The sequence below is a fragment of the Chrysemys picta genome, chromosome 1 (genome assembly GCF_011386835.1).
Source record: "Chrysemys picta bellii isolate R12L10 chromosome 1, ASM1138683v2, whole genome shotgun sequence".
Classification (NCBI taxonomy): Eukaryota; Metazoa; Chordata; order Testudines; family Emydidae; genus Chrysemys; species Chrysemys picta.
Window position 1 is genome coordinate 125,822,593 of NC_088791.1, and position 21,690 is coordinate 125,844,282.

Genomic DNA, 21,690 nt, shown 5'->3' on the forward strand with positions numbered 1-21,690 from the left:
AAATTGGTGTAGCTCCAATGAAGATCTGGCTCGCTCTCTCCTGAATTAACACACAAAGCCAACAAATGAGAATGTAATTCCAGAATATAGCTTCCTACGTCCATGTGATGTGTGTGCATGGAGGAGATAGGCCAGTCACTTCTGCAGCACCATTCATTCTCACATCCTCTTCAACACGCAAGTGAGGAGGGGGCAATATACAGAGGTGGAGGAGGGCACACTGTTTCTCCACCAAACTTCTGACTAGATTCCCACTGAAATAATGCAATTGCATGCTATATCAACTTGAGCGGGGCCCCTTCAGTGCTGTGGAACCACCTTTAAAGCAGGCAACCCTGTCAGGAGCTAGGAAAGCAGCAGTGGTCTGAAGTAGAAGTGTGCAGGTATAAGGGGTGAGATTATGCACAGATCTCTACCATAGTGCCTGTACCAGGGGAATCCTCGCTTCACCAGAACTGGGGCTTCTAGGGCACCTTTACATTACTCTAGCCCTCTTATGTGGTGTGAAGGGGCTGAAACAGGGGTGAGGCTCCAGCCCAAAGTTTTCATATGGAGTGAAAACCTGGCCTTGTTTGAAGTCGAAGTCAAAACTCCCATTGACTTCAATGGGGCCAGGATTTCACCTAATAGTTCTTAGAGTAGCTAAGATTTGTGGCATTGACTTCTTTTGCAGAAAGCACTCCCCAGTCTTCTGACAGTATATTCTGGAAAACTCCAGAAAGGGAATCTGCTCCATGGATTTTTGCTCATGACAGTTATTTCTCCTTGGATGTGTCTAGAAAACTAATCGTACTAATACGGGAAATATATGTGGAGACTCCCTGTTAATGCAATAGCAACATGCTTGGAAGGAGATTAAAAAGTGATGGGGGGCGGGAGGGGCAGAGACTGAACTTTTTTAATTCAGATGGTGACTTAAGGAACTGACAGGTGGTCCTTCCACCTGTCACTATATTAGGTAAATATAGATCTTGCAATTAGATGGCTAGCAAATAAAAATAATAATTAAAAAAATAACACTTAAAGCAAAACCAGATGGAATAAACAATCCTATTTTCATAATTTATTCAAAAAGTGAAACATCTTGTTTCAACTCAAATTTATCACTGGGAAACACTTGTTGTCTGAAAAGTTTTGAACGTCAAACTGTAAATCTTTTCTGTTAAATCTGTATGGGGCAATGTACTGTTGGCTATTTTTTGCATCTCAACAGCAGCCATTTAAAACAACCCATATGCACTGGTGGAAATACCAAAATGTTAAATCTGGAACTGACTTTCAGGTTCTCATGAAAAATTCAAACTTGCCAATCCTAAGCGCTCAAAAATACAAGAGTCAGATGCCTGAAAATAATGAGATTTATTTTAAAGTCACATGATTTTAAGCCAAAGTAAAAAATTGGGGTGCTGGTAATCTGCACTCTGGGTTTTAAACCTTCAAGGTTCATGATTTCAAGGTTTTCTCCCTAAAAAAAAAAAATGAGGAAAGGGGGTGTGTATAAAATGAGATTGTCATGTAATAACATGACTTCAGGAGCTGTATCGTTAACAAACACCAAATATTGAATGGCTTGCAATAAAATCATGATAACACTGAAACTTGCCAAAAGTTTCAGCTTTCATAGTCAAAAACTTCTAACTTGTAAGAACTGTTCCCTGCCCTGCTGCATGTGTGTGATGCACATGACACACGGTAGGTTTACAAACTGGGACCACTGATGTATGGAGCACTTAGAGGTCTGCAGAGAGCACACAGATCACAGGGTGCTGGCTTTCCTTCTTGCTCCAAGCTGGGAGATCAGCGTGGGAGATTAATGGAAAAGTAAAGGAGACAATATGGTTAGTTTGAAGGGTGGGGGAGAAGAAAGAAAACTGATCACACTAGAGAGCACTAAAATACTTGTGGCTTTCCTTATACTACTTTTCCACATCAGCGATTGCTGTAGTTGCCACAGGGATGTTATCTAATGAAAAGCGGAAGGAAGAAGGCCGCCCAATTGCAGATGGAAGGTGGTTCATGGGACACTCTTTAAAATGTGATCCACACTCTTGGAAAGTATTGCTCACCTTGACCCATTTAAAGTTCATTACCAACATCTTCCAAAAGCCCTTTGTGCCTGCTGAAATCACTGGCTAACAGAAAATCTAATTAAGCTGCAGGCTCAGAAACCCCTATCAACCACAAAGGGTCATTAAGACACATGGGAACTGAACTGTGTTTTATATATTTGTCTGCAATTCATAACAGAAGGCTCTCTAAGATAGGGTTTTCATTTCTTGCAGTGAATTTTGAGCAGGATATTTTAAGACAGCTATGGGACTGCAAGGGACGTATGTATATTTCAACACTGTTTAAATTTAAATTCCTCACATTGGAATTGGAAGTGACCTTTTGCTGTTGTGAAGTCAAGGAATGGAATAGCAAATCAAAGAATTCCCATTGCTGTTATCAGGGAAACATGCTTTCTCATTTAGAGGGAACAGAAGGAAGGAGTTAGGTTACCATAGTGATCAATGAGGAAAGGACATGGTTACCTGGATACAGAACTGCTTCCATCCACTGAAACAGGCTCTCTTTTATTTGTTTATTGATGAGAGATCAAAGCTAGCTCTTCACTCACAGAAAAGTCTAAAGGTTAGACTTGGAACAGCTGCTCTGCCTCAGATTTGTGCGCAAGAGAGCAGAGATTTCCAGAACTTTCTTTCTGCAGGATGTCGGCTGCCTTTTTTTCTTTTTCTGAAAAATAATAGTCTTCATCATTGTCAAAGCATAAAAAGAGCAGGTAGCTAAATTGAATTAATTGTCACATCTTTTGCCATCTGAAGAGGCGCCTTTGTGTGTGTGTGTGTGTGTGTGTGTGTGTGTGTGTGAGTGTGTGTGTTGTGTTCAATAAACCATTAAGAATACCTCATTCAGCCTTTCATTGCCTTTGTGGAGACAAGTCTTTCCTCACAAACTGTCATTGTGATCTACAAAAACACCATATACAGTGCCCCCACTGCCAGCTGCTCCTCCTTATAGGAACACTCCTTGAGATCAAAATCTCCCTCCATCCCACACACACCTGGTGAGGCTGCATTGTAATAACGGAGCCATTGAAGCTGGAAGCTGGAAATAATGTCACAGAAAACCTAACCTGGGCCTAAAGAAACAATTGGGAGTTTCGGTTTCTATATGCTGGTGTGTTTGTTTGTCTAGCTCCATAATGTCCAGCTGTTCTTTTGGGCTTCTGACCTTTGCTGAAATCTGTCTTGAGGTCTTAGAAGGATTTGTACCCCTGGTAGGAAGAATGCTCTTTAAGGTACTGAACAGGGATGGAGAAAAACTAGCTTCAATTCCTGGCTTTGCCACAGACTTCCCCTATGACTTTAGACAAGTCATTTAATCTCTCTCTGTCTCAGTTCTCCATCTGTGAAAGCGAGGATAATACTTTCTTCCACTCTGTTTATCTTGTCTATTTAGAATTTTAGCTGTTGGGTGCACTACTTTCTCTTACTGTTTGTTGGTACAAGAAATATCACAAAGGGGACCCAGATTCTTTCTGTTTTGAAAGAGTGGGATAAATTCCCCTAACTGAGGAAGCCAAACAAACAAAAAAAAAACACAGGAAAGAAGACAAGATGCAGGTTCTTGCTGCTGTGGTACAAATAATAAATGAACAATGAGGGATCAGAGAACCAGTGTGATTGTAAGAATGATAGCCATGATATGCTGAGAAGAGCAAATAACTTTGTGAATAACTGATTTTTCAGTTTGCTGGTAGTTCCAAAAAAGCAGGGCGGGGGGGAGGGAATTCAATTCAATCTAAAATGACTTTATTAAAAAAACATTGGCAGGTTCAAAGTAGGAAACGTTTTATGGGTTAAATGAAAAGTTTTGTTTTAGGGCATTTTTTAAATAAAAGGAAATGAAGGGCTAGATTCACAAAACTGAGGAGATGTACCCTTATGTCCAGTGGTTAGGGCACTAACCACTCTGGAGCAGGGACTTGAACCCAGGGCTCACCATCTTGCCTAGATGAATGCTACCTAGCTATAGAGTATACGCATCAGGCTATAGGGTGTTTTCAGGTGACTCTATCTTTTCTATTGTAGCTGTTCTGCTTTGTATAAAATACTTGAATAGTCATTGGGTCAGAGACAGAGAGTGACTCTAAAGCCTGGTGGTTAGGGTATTCACCTGGCAAAAGGGACACCTAGTTTCCAGTCCCTGTTCCAAAAAATATTTAATTATTTATACAAAGTCGAACAGTCAGCAGGAGATACTGAGACCTTGGCCGCCTTAGTGCCATGGAAAGCACGCTACCTTTTATTATAGATACAGAAAAAGGAGAAACAAAGCATTTGATATGTAAAGTGTTAATGCTTTCATTTTAACAACATCCCGTATTTCCATTCAGCTGTAAGGAGTTTTTAGAAGGAAAATACTCCATGTCTGGCAGTCTCTTAGATGGTATTTAAAATGGAAATAACTGTCCTTTTGGGGGAAAAGAGAAATTAGTTGAGATAGGCTGGAGCTGCTCTAGTTGCTGATGTTGAAGTCCAATTCCGTTTCCTAAAAGACAAAACAAGACACACACACACACAGACAGAAAAGGGAAGAGAAATGAACAGCAAAAATTTAAAAATGCAGCTTCTTTCTGTTTTGGAAGCTGACTCTTACTGAAACCCTCATGGCTGAAGAAATACCGGCACAGTGCACAATCGTATTAGCCACTCCAAAACCTAGCCAACTTCATAGCAGTATTGGGCTGTTCAAGGCATTGTTTTTAGCCACCTTTTCTGGTAGCAGGCTCACAGCAGTGTTGCAAAATATCCAGTCTTAGTTGGCTACGCCAAATTCTTATTAAATACAAGGTAAAAAGAGTGAGAGAGGAAAGAAAAAAAAGTAAGGTGCAGGAGGAAAAGGACAGATGGGGGAAGGGTTGACCGCAAGACCCAAAGTCTCACATTCCAGATGCTGTTTGGGATTCAGCCATAGCTGGTGAAGGTGATGATGCCAGCTGGGTTCCTTTCTCTGGCCCAGTCCCGTCAGGACTTCTCTATGATCAGGATGATGAAGGCCCAGCTGTGTCATGGAGGATCCCAGGGTCCATGGAGATGGTGTGGGTGGTAACCATCATGATAAAGCTTGTGCCTTCCAGTCCACCCATCTCCTAGTGAACCTGAATCTGCATTTATTAGGGCAAGGAGGAGGGAACTGTAACCCTGAGTTCTAATACTTCCTCTGCTGTTCACTTGCTGTGGAGTCTTGGCTAAGTTACTTTTCCTGTCATAACTGGTGACAATGACATTGTGCCATTGATGACCTGCTAGCCAAAAGAAAAACAAAAAGAAAACCAAATGGTACCATGCTTTAGTAGGCTAAGTCTACACGCTGAGTGATCATGGGCCTAAGATAAGGAAGGAACAGTGCTTAATTTGTAATGAAAGAGGTGCTGAGGCTCAAGCAATTTTTTTACATTCATAACTGATGTGACAAGCCCGGGGTGCTAAGGCCATGAACTGCCAAGCCCAGAGGTGCCGGGGCTCATGCCCTGGCACAGATTAAGCACTGGGAAAGAGTGAGTATCGGACCTGTTTTTCCTAAAACTGTCAAGATGTACTAGAAACTTTTACCCCTCTTGCCTGATCTTTTTGCAACACCTATGAATGATGCAAGATGACTGGTGAGGTGATGACTGAAGCCCCAAGGCCACACAATAATAGATTCACTGAATAGTCTGCTAATTTATGGTGGAAACATCATGCAATATGATGATCTGCTTGATAAAGTTCGCTGCCTCCTGCAGAAATTCTGAGTTGCTTCAGGCAGATGCTTCCTTCCCTAAGAAGATTATGCCCCAACCAAAAACCAGGATTGCAGTTACTCTACTCTGAGAAACATTAAAAGTACTAAAATCCAAGACATTTGTTTATTGCTACCAGTTAAAGGCATTTTTCTCATAGCAAAAATAAAAACATTTTGATGGACAAAATCAAGATGTATCCAAGATCTGGGTTTGACTGTAAGGGAATTCTGAGCTAAAGTATGTAAAATGCAGTGCTTGAAATCCTATGTAATTGGAAGATTGTTCACAAACGTCATACTTTGGAATGGAGGCCAGTCGTCAACATTTATAGTATGACACCACTTTGCATTTTGATAGTGCCTTTCACATGAGGATCTGAAGCCTCTTTAAAAACATTAAAAGAATTAAGCCTGATACCCAAGTGGGTTAGAAAATACTATCACCATTATACAGATGGAGAACTTGAGACCGAGGTTATATGAGTTGCCCGAGATCACACAAGAAGTCAGTGGTGGCAGAACAGTCTGGATTTTCTGACTCCCATTCTAACCCTTCACTTTGACCATTCATATGACAGCCCTGAAACTAGCAGCTCTTTTCTTTCTCCTGCCCTTTCCAAAACTATAGGGTTGCAAGGAGCATCATCCTTGTTAAATTCACAGCATATACACAGAGAAGTCAGATTAAGAATGCTCTTTGTGGAAGGTTGCACAATAACCCTAATTTATTTCTTAAACGCCAGAACTTTAGCAATAGAAGGATCAAAAACAGAGAGAGACAAAGCAGGCTGCCCCTGATAACAGAGATGAACAATTCATCTCACTTTATTGTAAACTGGCTGTCTACAAACTACCTCTGCTAGGTCCAGAGAAGACTGTACACTTACCTACAGAACTCTCTAGCCTGTAGGCAGGACCAGGATTTAAAGTGACAGCTTGTAATATTTATAGTTCTCAATACACCACGCTCCTCCTGCAGCAGCCCTAGCTAGTGAGCCACCTGTGTCTTGTCAGATGAAATTCAGTTTGACACATCACAGGTGGTTCATTGTTCAGATTGGCATTTGCAGACACTGAACCATTTGTAGTTTGTTGGATGAAAAGCCAAGCTATGGGGGGGGGGCGCGCTAGTGGAATCTAGGGGGATAATGTAGAGCGAGTGGTAGGGGGTGAGCAGAGAGGGGACACTCAGCTGGCAAACTGCCAGGTTCTTTGTCTGGGTGAGGCAGCTGCCAGAGGAGAAGAGTTGGTAGCTTTGCTCCTGACAGCTGTCCTCACCCTTCCCCAGAAACTTTGTACCCAGACCAGCTACCTCTGCAGCAACTGGTACTTTGTGGGATAGGTACTTGGAATGCATTGCAACTGAACCTGTTCAGAGAATCCTAGTGTGGAAGTAGCGCTGCAATGCAATACAGTGGTTTCCCCAGGAATTGAAATGGGGGGGGGGTGTTCAAATTACAGGGTGTGTGTGTGTGTGTGTGTGTCAGGGCCAATGAGATATATAAAAGAAATATGAATAAAGTAAATATTTTGTTAGGATAATTAAAATTTTACATAAGGATAATGCAAGTTACACCAAAACACATAACGGGTCTAGATTTCTAAAAAAATATAATTTTTTTTAAATGTATTTAATTTAAATTGACTTTTGAAAAGTAAGCCATCTTAGGATAAGAGGGAAGTCCTCTCATGGATCAGTAACTGGTTAAAAGATGGGAAACAAAGGGTAGGAATAAATTATCAGTTTTCAGAATGGAGAGAGAGAAATAGGGGTATCCCTGAGGTGTTGGTACTGGGATCATTACTGTTCAACATATTCATAAATGATCTGGAAAAATGGGTGAACAGTGAGGTGGCAAAATTTGCAGATGATAACTATCTTAAATAGTTTTGTAAGTCCCAGGCAGACTGCGAAGAGTTACAAAGGGATCTCACAAAACTGGGAAATTCAACCTTGTTTTCCAATGTGCATTACTTTGTATTTATCAATCTCAACTATACATACAAAATGATGGAGTCTGAATTAGCTGTTAACACTCAAGAAAGAGATCTTGGAGTCATTGTGGATAGTTCTCTGAAAACATCCACTCAATGTGCAGCGGCAGTCAAAAAAGCATACAGAATGTTGGAATCATTAAGAAAGGGATAGTTAATAAGACAGAAAATATCATATTGCCTCTCTATAAATCCATGGTACGTGCACACCTTGAATACTGGGTGCAGATCTGGGCACCCCATCCCAAAAAGATACATTGGAATTGGAAAAGGTACAGAGATGGGCAACTAAAATAATTAGGGGTATGAAACAGGAGGAGAAATTAAAATGACTGGGAATTTTCAGCTTAGAAAAGAGACGACTAAGGGGGGATATGATAGAGGTCTATAAAATCTTGACTGATGTGAAGAAAGTGAATAAGGAAATGTTGTTTAATCCTTCACAAAACACAAGAACTAGCAGTCACCCAACGAAATTAATAGGCAGCAAGTTTTTAAAAAACAAAAAGTAGTACTTCTTCACACAACATAAAGTCAACCTGTGGAACTCTTTGCCAGGGGATGCTGTGAAGACCAAAACTATAACAGGATTAAAAAAAACTAGATAAATTCTTGGAGAATAGGTCCATCAGTGGCTATTAGCCAGGATGGGGAGGGATGCAACATCATGCTCTGAGTGTCCCTAGCCTATTTGCCAGAAGCTGGGAATGGGCAACAGGGGATGGATCACTTGATGATTACCTGTTCTGTTCATTCCCTCTGAAGCACCTGGCATTGACCACTGTCAGAAGACAGGATACTGGGCTATATGGACCATTGGTCTGACCCAGTTTGACCATTCTTATGTAAAAATTAATTATAATAATAAAAATGTTTAGTACAGAAACTCCCCAACATAATGACTTCTCAAGATAGCAACGATGTGAGATAACAACCTTGGCATTTTAAAAATCTTGGCCTACTAGGAAACATTTATATAAGTTTCCATTCCCAGTCACAAATCTAGCATTCTGGAGCAAAGTCACTAAAATATAGTCCAACAAACAAATGTTTATTTAATGTGCCCCTCACTTTTCCCTCCACCGCACCCCACTCACCAGTGTTGTCCTTGGTCAGTGGAACTCAGAGTTCAGAGGTGCTTTCATGTGAGTACACCTCCCAGGTGGGGGGCAAGAAGGCACCTTGCTCGTTCCTCCAGCTGCTCACTGTTTGCTCTGGCCACTGCTGTTCGTTGTGCCACCGTTCACTCCACCGCTCTGTTGCCAATGGCCCTGCGCAGTCACCTTCTGCTTCCACCTGCCACTGTGACCTCTGCGAGTTGGTCTCTTGAGGTTCCACCCAGCTCTCAGTGATTTCAGCTGAGCTCTCAGTGGAGAAACCTCACTGCTAGTGCAGTCTGGGCCATCTCTTCCACCTCTTCCACAGAAACACTGGCCCCACAGTAGGACTAAGCACTTAGGCCTGGTCTACACTACGACTTTAATTCGGATTTATCAGCTTTAATTCGAATTTACCCTGTAACCGTCCACACAACGACGCTATTTATTTCGATGTAAAGGGCCCTTTAAATCGATTTCTGTACTCCACCCCGACGAGCGGAGTAGCGTCAAAATCGATTTTAACATTTCGAATTAGGGATAGTGTGGCCGCAATTCGATGGTATTGGCCTCCGGGAGCTATCCCACAGTGCATCATTGTGACCGCTCTGGACAGCAATCTAAACTCGGATGCACTGGCCAGGTAGACAGGAAAAGCCCCGCGAACATTTGAATTTCATTTCCTGTTTGCCCAGCGTGGAGAGCACAGGTGACCACAGATAACTCATCAGCACAGGTAACCATGCAGGCTGATAATCGAAAAAGAGCACCAGCATGGACCGTGAGGGAGGTACTGGATCTGATCGCTGTATGGGGAGAGGATTCAGTGCTTGCAGAACTTCGTTCTAAAAGACGAAATGCAAAAACTTTTGAAAAAATCTCCAAGGGCATGATGGAGAGAGGCCACAATAGGGACTCTGAGCAGTGCCGCGTGAAAGTCAAGGAGCTCAGACAAGCCTATCAAAAAACAAAGGAGGCAAACGGTCGCTCCGGGTCAGAGCCGCGGACATGCCGCTTCTACGCCGAGCTGCATGCAATTCTAGGGGGGGCTGCCACCACTACCCCACCTGTGATCGTGGATTCCGGGTCGGGGATAGTCTCATCAGCGATGCCTGAGGATTCTGCCGATGGGGGAGAGGAGGAGGAGGAGGATGAGGATGAGCTTGCAGAGAGCACACAGCACTCCGTTCTCCCCAACAGCCAGGATCTTTTTCTCACCCTGACTGAAGTACCCTCCCAAGCCTCCCAAGCCAGTACCCAAGACTCTGACCCCATGGAAGGGACCTCAGGTGAGTTTACCTTTTAAAATATAAAACTTGTTTTAAAAGCAAACGGTTTTTAATGATTACTTTGCCCTGAGGACTTGGGATGCATTCGCGGTCAGTTCAGCTACTGGAAAAGTCTGTTAACGTGTCTGGGGATGGAGCGGAAATCCTCCAGGGACATCTCCATGAAGCTCTCCTGGAGGTACTCCGAAAGCCTTGCCACAAGGTTTCTGGGCAGTGCATTCTTATTCCCTCCTCCATGGTAGGACACTTGACCACGCCATGCTTGCAGCAAGTAATCTGGTATCATTGCCTGACAAAGCCTGGCAGCGTATGGTCCCGGTGTTTGCTGGCATTCAAGCAACATCCGTTCTTTATCTTGTTGTGTAATCCTCAGGAGAGTGATATCACTCCTGGTAACCTGGTTGAAATACGGGAACTTAATTAAGGGGACAGAGGTGGCCGTTCCTACTGGGCTGTTTGCCTGTGGCGGAAAATAAATCCTTCCCTGCAGTTAGCCAAGCGCAGATGGGAAATTGGCCCTGAGTTTTTCGCGTTTGGCTAGCAGGGATCTTCCCTGATACCAGCCACGCGGTGGGGGGGGAGGGGTACAGCGATCATCCCAGAGAATTCATGGCGAGAGGGGGGGTGGTTAGTTTGTTTTCTGCTGCTGCTGCTGAATGTTAACAGAAAAACCGCAGCACTCTACAGGCTATGCTTGGTATGTGGGAAAGGAGGGCGCAGAAGCTGTAAAACAATGGCTTACCATGGCCGCATGCAAGCCGAATTCTGTTGCCCAGACCTGTAATCTCTAGCAGCAAAGCCACAGGCACTCAGCATTAAGAGGCAAAATGCGACCTTGCACAGAAATCACATGTGCTATGTAATGTGAATAGTGTTGGTCACCGTGAAAGAGTATAAGCATTGTTCTGCAAAATGTAGCTTTTTAAACAATTCTCTCTTTTTTCCCCTCCCTACAGCAGCTGCAAATTCCTCAAGCCTCCCTCCTCCATCCCGAAGGTTATCACAGATAAGGCGTCGTAAGAAGAGAACGCGAGACGAGATGTTTTCTGAAATTATGGAATCCAGCCGCAGTGACAGAGCTCATCTGAATGAGTGGAAGGAAACAGTTTCAAAGTATAGGAAAGAAGCCAGTGAACGTGAGGACAGGAGGGACCAACGTGAGGAGAGGAGGGACCAACGTGAGGAGAGGAGAGACGCTCGAGATGAGAGGTGGCGGCAGGAAGACCAGAGGAGGCAGGATGCAATGCTGGGGCTGCTGCGTGAGCAAACAGACATGCTCCGGCGTCTGGTGGAGCTTCAGGAACGGCTGCTGGAAAACAGACTGCCGCTTCAGCCCCTGTTCCACCCTCCCCCCTCCCCATGTTCCGTATCCTCCTCACCCAGATGTGTAAGAACACGGGGGGGGGGGGGGGGAGGCTCCGTACACCTTCCCATTCCACCCCAGTAGACAGCCCAAGCAAAAGGCTGTCATTTTTTTAACCTTTTCTTTGTGGCTTTTTCCTTCCCAGCAATCCTCCTCCCAAATACCACCCGGGTTCCCTCCCTCTTTTTCTAATCTATTAATAAAGAATAAATGATTTTTAAATGATAGTGACTTTATTTGGTTTGAAAGAAAGCTGGGGGAAGGGGGAGGGTGGGTTCCTTACAGAAAATCAGTCAATAAAGGGGGCGGGTTTTCATGAAGGAGAAACAAACAGATATTTCACACTGTAGCCTGGCCAGTCATGAAACTGGTTTTTAAAGCTTCTCTGATGCACAGCGCTTCCTGGTGTGCTCTTCTAATCGCCCTGGTGTCTGGCTGCGCGTAATCAGCAGCCAGGCGATTTGCCTCAGCCTCCCACCCCGCCATAAAGGTCTCCCCCTTACTTTCACAGAGATTGTGGAGCACACAGCAAGCAGAAATAACAATGGGGAGATTTCTTTGGCTGAGGTCAGAGCGAGTCAATAATGATCGCCAGCGACCTTTTAAACGGCCAAATGCACATTCTACCACCATTCTGCACTTGCTCAGCCTGTAGTTGAACAGCTCCTGACTCCTGTCCAGGCTGCCTGTGTACGGCTTCATGAGCCATGGCATTAAGGGGTAGGCGGGGTCCCCAAGAATAACTATTGGCATTTCAACATCCCCAACGGTTATTTTCTGGTCCGGAAAGTAAGTCCCTTGCTGCAGCCCTTTAAACAGAGTAGTGTTCCTGAAAACGCGAGCGTCATGAACCCTTCCCGCCCAGCCCGCATTGATGTTAGTGAAACGTCCCTTGTGATCCACAAGTGCTTGCAGCACCATTGAAAAGTACCCCTTGCGGTTTATGTACTCGGTGGCTTGGTGCTCCGGTGCCAAGATAGGGATATGGGTTCCGTCTATCGCCCCACCACAGTTAGGGAATCCCATTGCAGCAAAACCATCCACTATAGCCTGCACATTTCCCAGAGTCACTAACTTTCGTAGCAGCACCTGAGTGATTGCTTTGGCTACTTGCATCACAGCAGCCCCCACAGTAGATTTGCCCACTCCAAATTGATTCCCGACTGACCGGTAGCTGTCTGGCGTTGCAAGCTTCCACAGGGCTATCGCCACGCGCTTCTCAACTGTGAGGGCTGCTCTCATCTTGGTATTCTGGCGTTTCAGGGCAGGGGACAGCAAGAACCAAAGTTCCATGAAAGTGCCCTTACGCATACGAAAGTTCCGCAGCCACTGGGAATCATCCCACACCTGCAACACTATGCGGTCCCACCAGTCTGTGCTTGTTTCCCTTGCCCAGAATCGGCGTTCCATGGATAGAATCTGCCCCATTAACAACATGATCTCCAAAGCACCGGGGCCCGTGGTTTCACAGAATTCTGTATCCGTGTCCGTGTCCATGTCCATGTCAATGTCCTCATCATGCTTGTCGCTGCGCTGCCGCCGCCGCTGCCTCCTCGCCTCGTTTTTCTGGTCCTGGCTGAGCATAAACTCCACGAGAACGCGCGAGGTGTTTACAATGTTCATGACTGCTGTCTTGAGCTCAGCGGGCTCCATGCTTGCCGTGGTATGGAGTCTGCAGTGTTCACCCACCCAGGAAAAAAGGCGCGAAAATGGTTGTCTGCCGTCCGTTGCTTTCATGCAGGGAGGGAGGAGGGAGGAGGTGAGGCTGTACCCAGAACCACCTGCGACGATGTTTTTTGTCCCATCAGGCACTGGGATCTTAACCCACGATCCCAATGGGCGCGGGAGACTGCGGGAACTATGGGATAGCTATGGGATAGCTACCTACAGTGCAACGGTGCAGAAATCGACGCTAGCCCCGGTACTTGGACGCACACCACCGAATTAATGTGCTTAGTGTGGCCGCATACATTTCGACTTTATACAACCTGTTTTTCAAATCCGAATTATATAAATTCGGATTAATCCCGTAGTGTAGACATACCCTTAGACCTGATTGTCAGTGATTTCAGCTGCAGCGGTCACTTAACAGAACAAAAGAATATCTATGGAGCCTAATCAGCTCTGTCTTTAAACAGTGGAGAGGGACAGGTCCCCACCCTCTCTCTTGATGCCCTCAATAAGCACAGGCTAAGTACAGGTCTACTGCCCTTTACTCATACAATAAGAACAACAATTTCATTCCCCCCCCTCCCGCCCTTGCATTCAAGTGATTTGTAACCCAACCCCAGCCAAAAATTTATCACTTGGGCAACACAGCTCTGTTTGCTGGATACCTAGGTAGATTAGGTGTGAATGTAAATACAATCTGGTCCTGAAGCCTTTTTCCCCCAGCCCCAGCTCATCACTAGCTGTCAGGGAGAGCTCATTTAGACTTCGCTTACAAATCATCATTTGAAATTATTTAGGTTGGCCAACATCACCAAAATGAATGCACTGACATGGTCATAAAAAACAACAGCTGTATAAGAAAGCTAGTCTATGTTCATACTTTTCAAATCTATTATACTTTTTCAGATACACGTATTTTATCATACACTGTATATGCTTTTAAAGTGTGTATTAATGTTTCAATTTCAATTCAAATTTCCAAACAGTCACTAAATTGTCATGTAACTAGTTCACAAAACTGGGGGGGGGGTTGGGGAAATTCAGGGTGGATGTAGGGAAATCACTGATGCAATACCATTTAGTATGACTTGTTTGGATGCACTGGATTTTATGTATTTCACCTAACTGTAAATACAAATAATAAAAAAATAAAAACTTAGGTAAGCCACCCTCCCCGTCCCATCTGCCCAGAACAAGCACCAGGTATTTCAACTTCTGGACCTCTTTAAAGCTAATGCAGTAGCTCTAAGTGTTGAGGAAACTGGCAATTATTGTTCCAGCTCTTATGGTGAGTTTTGGTCATACGTGGATTCTTGCAGGAAGGCATTTGTTCAATTTAGGCCAAAGCTTTAGTCAGTTAAATTCCTGTTGACTCCAGTAAGAGTTTTGCCTGAGTAAGGAGGGAGAAAGAACTTCAGGATAATGGTCCTTTTTGTTTTTAAGGTGGTATGTTCATCCTTTCTCTGGCACCAACTGAGCAAGGCCCTTAAGCATGTGCTTAACTTTAACATTGGCTTGACTTCCATTGGACTCAGCTGAATAGGAATGGACGTAAGCATATGCAGAAGTGCTTTTCTGAACTGGACCCTCTTAACCTAATTGTTGCCTTGCAGCATCAGGCCTCATTCAGAATCTTGCCTTTGATAACAGTTAATATCAGAGTTTTCAGAGAGAGGTAGACAATATCCATAATGACTTAGCTAATTATGCAGTAAAGAGGAAAATTAATTCTTCATCGAGCAATCAGATTGAGTTCTGATGCTGTATTTGATTATCAACCCCCGGCATTTCTGTTGTTTGCATCTGTTAATTTTTTCCTAAAATTATCCAGTCTTGCAGTATGTCTCTCAATGGGCTCCTGGTGGCAAATAAATTTTCAGGAGGACTATGTTGTGTATAAAAATATTTTGTATCTGTAAAAATTACTGCTACATAAGAACATAAGAACGGCCGTACCGGGTCAGACCAAAGGTCCATCTAGCCCAGTATCCTGTCTACCGACAGTGGCCAATGCCAGGTGCCCCAGAGGGAGTGGACCTAACAGGCGATGATCAAGTGATCTTTCTCCTGCCATCCATCTCCATCCTCTGACAAACAGAGGCTAGGGACACCATTCCTTACCCATCCTGGCTAATAGCCATTAATGGACTTAACCACCATGAATTTATCCAGTTCTTTTTTAAACGCTGTTATAGTCAAAGTACTCTTCTGCTCTTCCAAGTACTCTTTTTTGCCAATTCTGTTTCCACTGATAAAGATCACCCAAACCTTTTTAGTTGTTTTTTAATATCTAATGTGCATTTAAGATATACAATGTTAATAGGAAATCACTGCTCAGTATTTTTTGTAGTGTGCCTATACATTTTTTGTGCTTTGTTAGCCTTACATCACTATAAATAAAGACGTATTTTCTTTAAATCCTTTTGCTTCCAAACTTACCAAAGATGATAACTTTTAATCAGAATGCAAGTACCATTTGCTGCTGTTAGTATATTTCTACAGAGTTTTTCAGAGCCACTGCAACTTAGTAATAAGCATGCTATTTATTTTTAATTCATTCAATCCACTGTTGAGTCATAGACAGGATTTTGATTTTCAATTTGGCAAATTGACAGGAAAAACCTAATTTCTCAGAAAAATAAGTAACCCAGAGAACCTTGTCAATTTGTATAAAAGCCATATCACTATTAGCATTCAATATGTAATTCTCCAATTACAGTGTTTTCAAAGCATACTGTCAGGCTTCATGAAGGTGTACAAACACATTTCATTACTGACATGCAGATCCCTAGGAGTTAGCACACTCCAAACTGCATGTACTAGAAAGTAGCTGGCATTATTTGTTAACCAATTCACTCAGCACAATGCCAGGCTTTGAATTTAATCCTTAGCTACCTGCTGTTCTCAGTAGATAAAACAGTGGAACAGCACTGAGGGGTGAGAGGAGTGTGGGGGATAGGGAAAAGGGTATTTTACAACCTTGGACCACGAAAAAAAAACCACTATTCTTTTTTCTGCCTGGTAGAATGAGTAGGAAGGCAAAGATATATTTTAATTTGCCTCTTTATTTGTAGTATAGTAGCATCTAGAAACTCCAAGCAAGGGTCAGAGCCCCATTGTGCTAGGCACTGTACAGACAATTAGTCCCTTTCTAAAAGATTTTATAATCTAGGTGACCTTGTCTTGTTTGGAAAACTGGGATTTGGAAGTCTGAGGATGTTTCACAGACCATCTCTATGGGGAACAGCATTATGATCTTGCCATGAAGTTCTGCTGAGGACAGTCGCCTCTTATTTTCCATCAATGTCATTTCCTTCTTTAGGGCTGGCCTTTTACTGGGACATTTGACATGCAGTAAGGATCAGTATGTTGTCCTTCTTGCTCAAATGAAACAGCTGTTGCTGACATATACTGAATAATTCACACAAAATTTAGACATTGAACCTCAGATCTGCTTGAGCTGAGCCTTTAACTTGAAGTTCAGTGAATCTGCAAACACCAGCCCATGTTCAAACTTGTAAGCATAAGCTGAGGTTGACACAGCTACTAAATCGATGAAATTAATTTCCTCCGAGGGCCTGCTGGACTCCTTCCACATTCCTCCCACCCCCCTACTCATCTTATTGTCCATATATGTTGGAGATCCATTCTGTCCTTACCCTTTCATCTTCAGATCAGGTTACCCCAAGTTCTTTGTGGTACAGGTTGTTGGGGTTAGAGAAACCTCAAAGGGTCTTTTGGGGAAGCAGAGGAAGGGAGGGCATCATGCCCTATCTCTAGTGTTATTGGAGCAAGGAAAGCCTGTTCCTCTGTAAATTATATAGGAACAGTGAAGCCCCATAATCTGTAGAGCAGTAACTAGGGGAGCACAGGGGATTCCCTGGATACCACATGCTAAAAGAAACCTTATAATCTTTAGCATGTTGCTGCTATTTTTTTTTTTTTTTTATGATTTTGACCCGAGTCTTTTGCTCAGCTCTCTTGTAAAGATGTTTGTGAAAGATGTGGCAAGAATACATAGGTTTATGGTATGTCTACACTGCAATGGGGGGGGGGGGGGAAATGGCAGCACATGTAGATGTGTTCTGAGCTAGCTTTAATCTAGCTAGCTCAGGTACCGACACCAGTGAAGGTGGTAGCTTTAATCTAGCTAGTTCAGGTACCAAGAGCTGCAGCAGCGCAGACTTCAGTGCAGGCTTTACAAGCCTTCCTGGGACCCTAGGTAATTAGACAGGCAGTTAGCCAGAACTGAAGTCTGTGCTACCACTGCTATCGGTACCCAAACTAGTGAGATTAAAGCTAGTTTGGGAGTATGTGTATGTGTGTTGCGTTTACAACCTCCTAGTGCAGTGTAGACATACCCTAGACTATAAAAGCGCAGTTCTACAAGAGATAAGCATTCTGTCCCAGGTCCAGCAAGGCACTTAACCACATGTTTAAAGTTATGTTTGTGAGTAGTCCTGTTGATCCGAATGAACTCACATACTTAAAGTAAAGTGCTTTACTTTATTGAAGCCAGAGTGTCCAGCACCTTGCAGCACTGGGCTCTGAATCAGAGCGATTGGTGCTTTGCAGGAACCAGCCCTTTTAGAAGGTTGATTGCTATCAGGCCCAGGTTTAAGAGGTGTTCAGATCAGGATCTAGATTATGTTGATATTTCAATATGAGGCTGAATCATGGCTAGAGTTTGGGTTTGCATTTTTTCCTCAATATTTCAAACAGGAGGATCAGAGATTTTCGCCATCTTGAATAATATCAACGGTGACTGCTTTTTACAAGAGTTCATCTGCATCTAAACAACAAATGCAAAACAAGACCCTTCCAGTTTTGAATGCTACCTAAATGTAAACCTTAAATCACTGGTATAGATTCAGATCTGGGGATTTTTAACCTGCCCCCACCCCCCCCTTTTCAATTGGATTTGGATTTCAGAGTCAGGTTTTTGTCTATATAGGGTTGCGCTCACCCCATAAAAGTTTAAATAAATGTAATGAGGTGCCTAGTGTGGTCTGTACCACTGCCCTCTACTGGAGGAAATTATAAATGCTCACCTGTGTGTCAGACTCTGTAATAAGCAACAGAGTGTCCTGTGGCACCTTATAGGCTAACAGATGTATTGGAGCATAAGCTTTCGTGGGTGAATACCCACTTCATCAGACTCTGTAATGTTACCCTTCTAATGGTGGTTCTCCTTTAGCTAAGGTGGTAGGGGCCTCTTCCTTTAGAATAGGAGAATATTAGTTCTATCCATCCTATCACAGTGAAGTTCTGAAGGGCCGCAGAGGACAGCATAGTGACAATAATATAATACTAAGTGGTCCCAGTTGTGTTACATTACACCATTTGTATGGTCTTTTCTGTCTTCAAAATGCTGCACAAATGTTAGCTAAAAAGCACCTTTTACAAAGTTCAATAAGCTAGAAGATAATGAGAGAAACAATCAGTAAGGGCTGATAATAGATTGTCCTCATGAGTCAAGTTCTTCTGGCTTCATTATTTATGTAGCTTCACAGATTCCAAATTAACAGGCTATCATCAGCAATGAAATAAAATCCACTCAACATGCTACATAAGCTTCATATAAAGGGAGAAACAGGGAAATAAAGCAGAAGGCAAAATGGAAAAAAATAAAATCGGAACATTTGCTCAGATGAGAAGTTTTGACAGTGTCAGTAACTCCTCTTATTGTGAGCAGTGTTCCAATATAATTAGGCCACTTGCTACAAAGAATCAGATCTAATGATTTTTCATGTAAATGTTTGCATGGTAGGGGTTTAGCACTATCAGAGTCTTAGAAGTATAATTGAACAGAAGAGAGAGTTTTACCTTTTGCCTGGCTTGTGTATAGAAACAGGTCTGAGGAGCTGGCAAGCATTGTTAATGCTCTGAAGTGGCAATGTTCTCCAATGCTACAAAATTACTTCCTCACATTTCATAGACTTTTTTTCCTTTGTTTGTTGCTGGCGGCTCTCATTCAATATGATACATCTAACCCCCACTGTTAGCAGTAAAGAAGCTGCAGATGTTATCAATTAACAGAGGAAATGCATGAAAGTCTGCTGCTTTTCATGTCAGGCTTATTTTTAGAGCTGCATGAGCGACACTGTCCCTCACTAAATCTACACCAGTGAGGGCTCAGGCTGAAGAGACTGAATCTCCAGTGCCTTGTACTTTGAACAGGTATATGCAAAGTCAGGTCAAAGTATGTATAAAACTGCAATTTCTGTATAAAAGAGTGGAGGATTCTGATTTGGTGACATTTTACATTTGTGTAAATGTCTATCCGAAAGATAAGGCAGGGAAAAATTAGGTCCTATATTTCTTTTTGTGTGTAAGGCAAACGTATGCTTTTATGGGCTCAGTCCTGCAAGGTTCTGACCACTCTCTTCTCCCATTGAAATCAGTGGGCGGGTAAGTCATAAGTGCTCAAAACCTCCCAGGATCAAACACTATTTAATCAATTTGAAGAAAGACCAACGAAAAAAAGTACAGCTGCAATAAACTGGGTTGCTTAAATATCTGTGTTTTTCACATAATTATCTGAACGTTCATATTACTACTAGCTACATTTTCCCACATCCAACTAGTGAGCTCCTACAAAGTGCTAATGTAACATGGGTGGATGACAATGTCAGGAAGGAGAATAGACCATGTGGAAGAGGAAGAAAGAGACCGAAGGAAGAGTTGCAACAGAAAAAAGGTGGAGCATCTCATTATTTTAGAGTCACTAGGCTGTCACTTGGTGCTAGCAATATCTTAATACCAAAAAATGATGGGGGTGGGGGAGGGAATGAAGGCTATTTTTACTGGCACCTCTAGGAAAAGTTAGTACATTAAAGTAATTTCAGTGGTCTAAATTCACAAAGGACCAGCATTAGGAAATTCAGCATCAGGCCTGTCATTCTAGCTTTAGTTCACTATGTGGTCTAGTGGACAGGGAACTGAGCTAGGAATCAGGAGACCTGCATTCTATTTCTAGCTTTGCCACTGACCTGCTGTGTGGCCTTCTACACGTCATTTAACTTCTTTTTGGCCCTTGTTTCTCCTCCTTCCCTTTTGCCTATTTAGTTTTAAGCTCTTTTGGACAGGAATTGTTTCTTACTTCGCTTTTTCACTGTGCCTAGCATAATAGGGCCCTGATCTTGGTTGGGTCCTTCTGTGATACAAAATATTGCAGTGTGTTGTGCTTCTCCATACACAAAGAACAAATGGATATTTTCACTAATGAAGACCTATCTTTTAAATTTAAGAAAACAAAGCAAGAGAAAAATAAATGTAAAGTTTCTAAGGGTACGTCTTCACTTACCGGAGGGTCCGGCGGCAGGCAATCGATGTTCTGGGATCGATTTATCGCGTCTGGTTAAGACGCGATAAATCGATCCCGGATCGATCCCGGAAGTGCTTGCCGTCGACGCCGGTACTCCAGCTCGGCGAGAGAAGTACGCAGCATCGACGGGGGAGCCTCCCTGCCGTGTCTGGACCCGCGGTAAGTTCGGACTAAGGTACTTCGAATTCAGCTACGTTATTAATGTAGCTGAATTTGCGTACTTTAGTCTGAAGTGGGGGCTTAGTGAAGACCAGGCCCAAGAGAGAGGTGGGTGTCTCCTCTGACAGCCTGCACTGAGGTCTTAGAACAAAATGGCTACTGAACCCTGCAAAGAGAATGCTTAAAATATAAAGAGGAACTACACATAAAACAGAAGCTGTCAGAGTTTCATAGCTAGGCAGACCATACTGGTGTAGTGCTATGTTCCACAGCTTTAAAGAACCATGCTACAAATTCTAGGCAGAAGCAGAGATGAATGGAAGGCACTAGAGGTACAACATGACACCAGTCTGTGCAAACCTTTCAGAGGGAGTGCTTTTAGAAACAGTGCAAGACTGATGCTGATTACCAATGTTTCTGAGAGTCCATAGTCCAATAGGAAGTGTTGGGGATGCAGTCCCATGATTAGGACCAGTTCTAAGGGTGGACAGCAAATAATAGAATTTCTTGACGAAAGATGGCTTGGGACATAGAAAATCTCATTTTAAGATCTCCGTCACACAGGAATGGCCAACTCAGGCTTTCTTAGGTGTGACCCCCATGGATCTCTTGATGCCAAGTGGCAGAGGGCTCAGAAGGTTATAGGGGTTTACAGAGATCCCTTGGGTCAGGCATATGCATACTAATTCATCAAAGGGTTATGCGTAAGGTCTCTACAAAGAGCCAGTTGCTCACTGGTCATCATACTCAGTGTGAAATGTAAGTACAGATAATATTTAAGGAGTTATGTATCTATACTACAAATTATGTTCTTAAGGTCTTGAAGTTAAAGGCAGGTCACCAGGAGGTGATGTGCCTTGGACAGGTTTTGTTCAGGCAGGGGCTAGCAGACGCTTATCTCTCTCTCTGTGTCTGGTCATGTGTGTATTGTGCATTGTACGTGTCACTATGGAGACCTATTTGCAGTAAAAAGCCTGATGGTGATCAATAGATTGTGAA

The 21,690-nt window shown here is 43.2% G+C and overlaps 1 protein-coding gene across 1 annotated transcript; it reads left to right on the plus strand.

The window, feature by feature from the left end:
- Positions 1-9,240: 9,240 nt before the first annotated feature.
- LOC135975936 (SRRM2 protein homolog rsr-2-like) lies at positions 9,241-11,618 on the plus strand. Its single transcript, XM_065569848.1, has 2 exons — positions 9,241-10,171; positions 11,128-11,618. The coding sequence occupies exons 1-2, from the start codon at positions 9,625-9,627 to the stop codon at positions 11,616-11,618; spliced, it is 1,038 nt and encodes a 345-aa protein (XP_065425920.1). The 5' UTR covers positions 9,241-9,624.
- Positions 11,619-21,690: the final 10,072 nt, after the last annotated feature.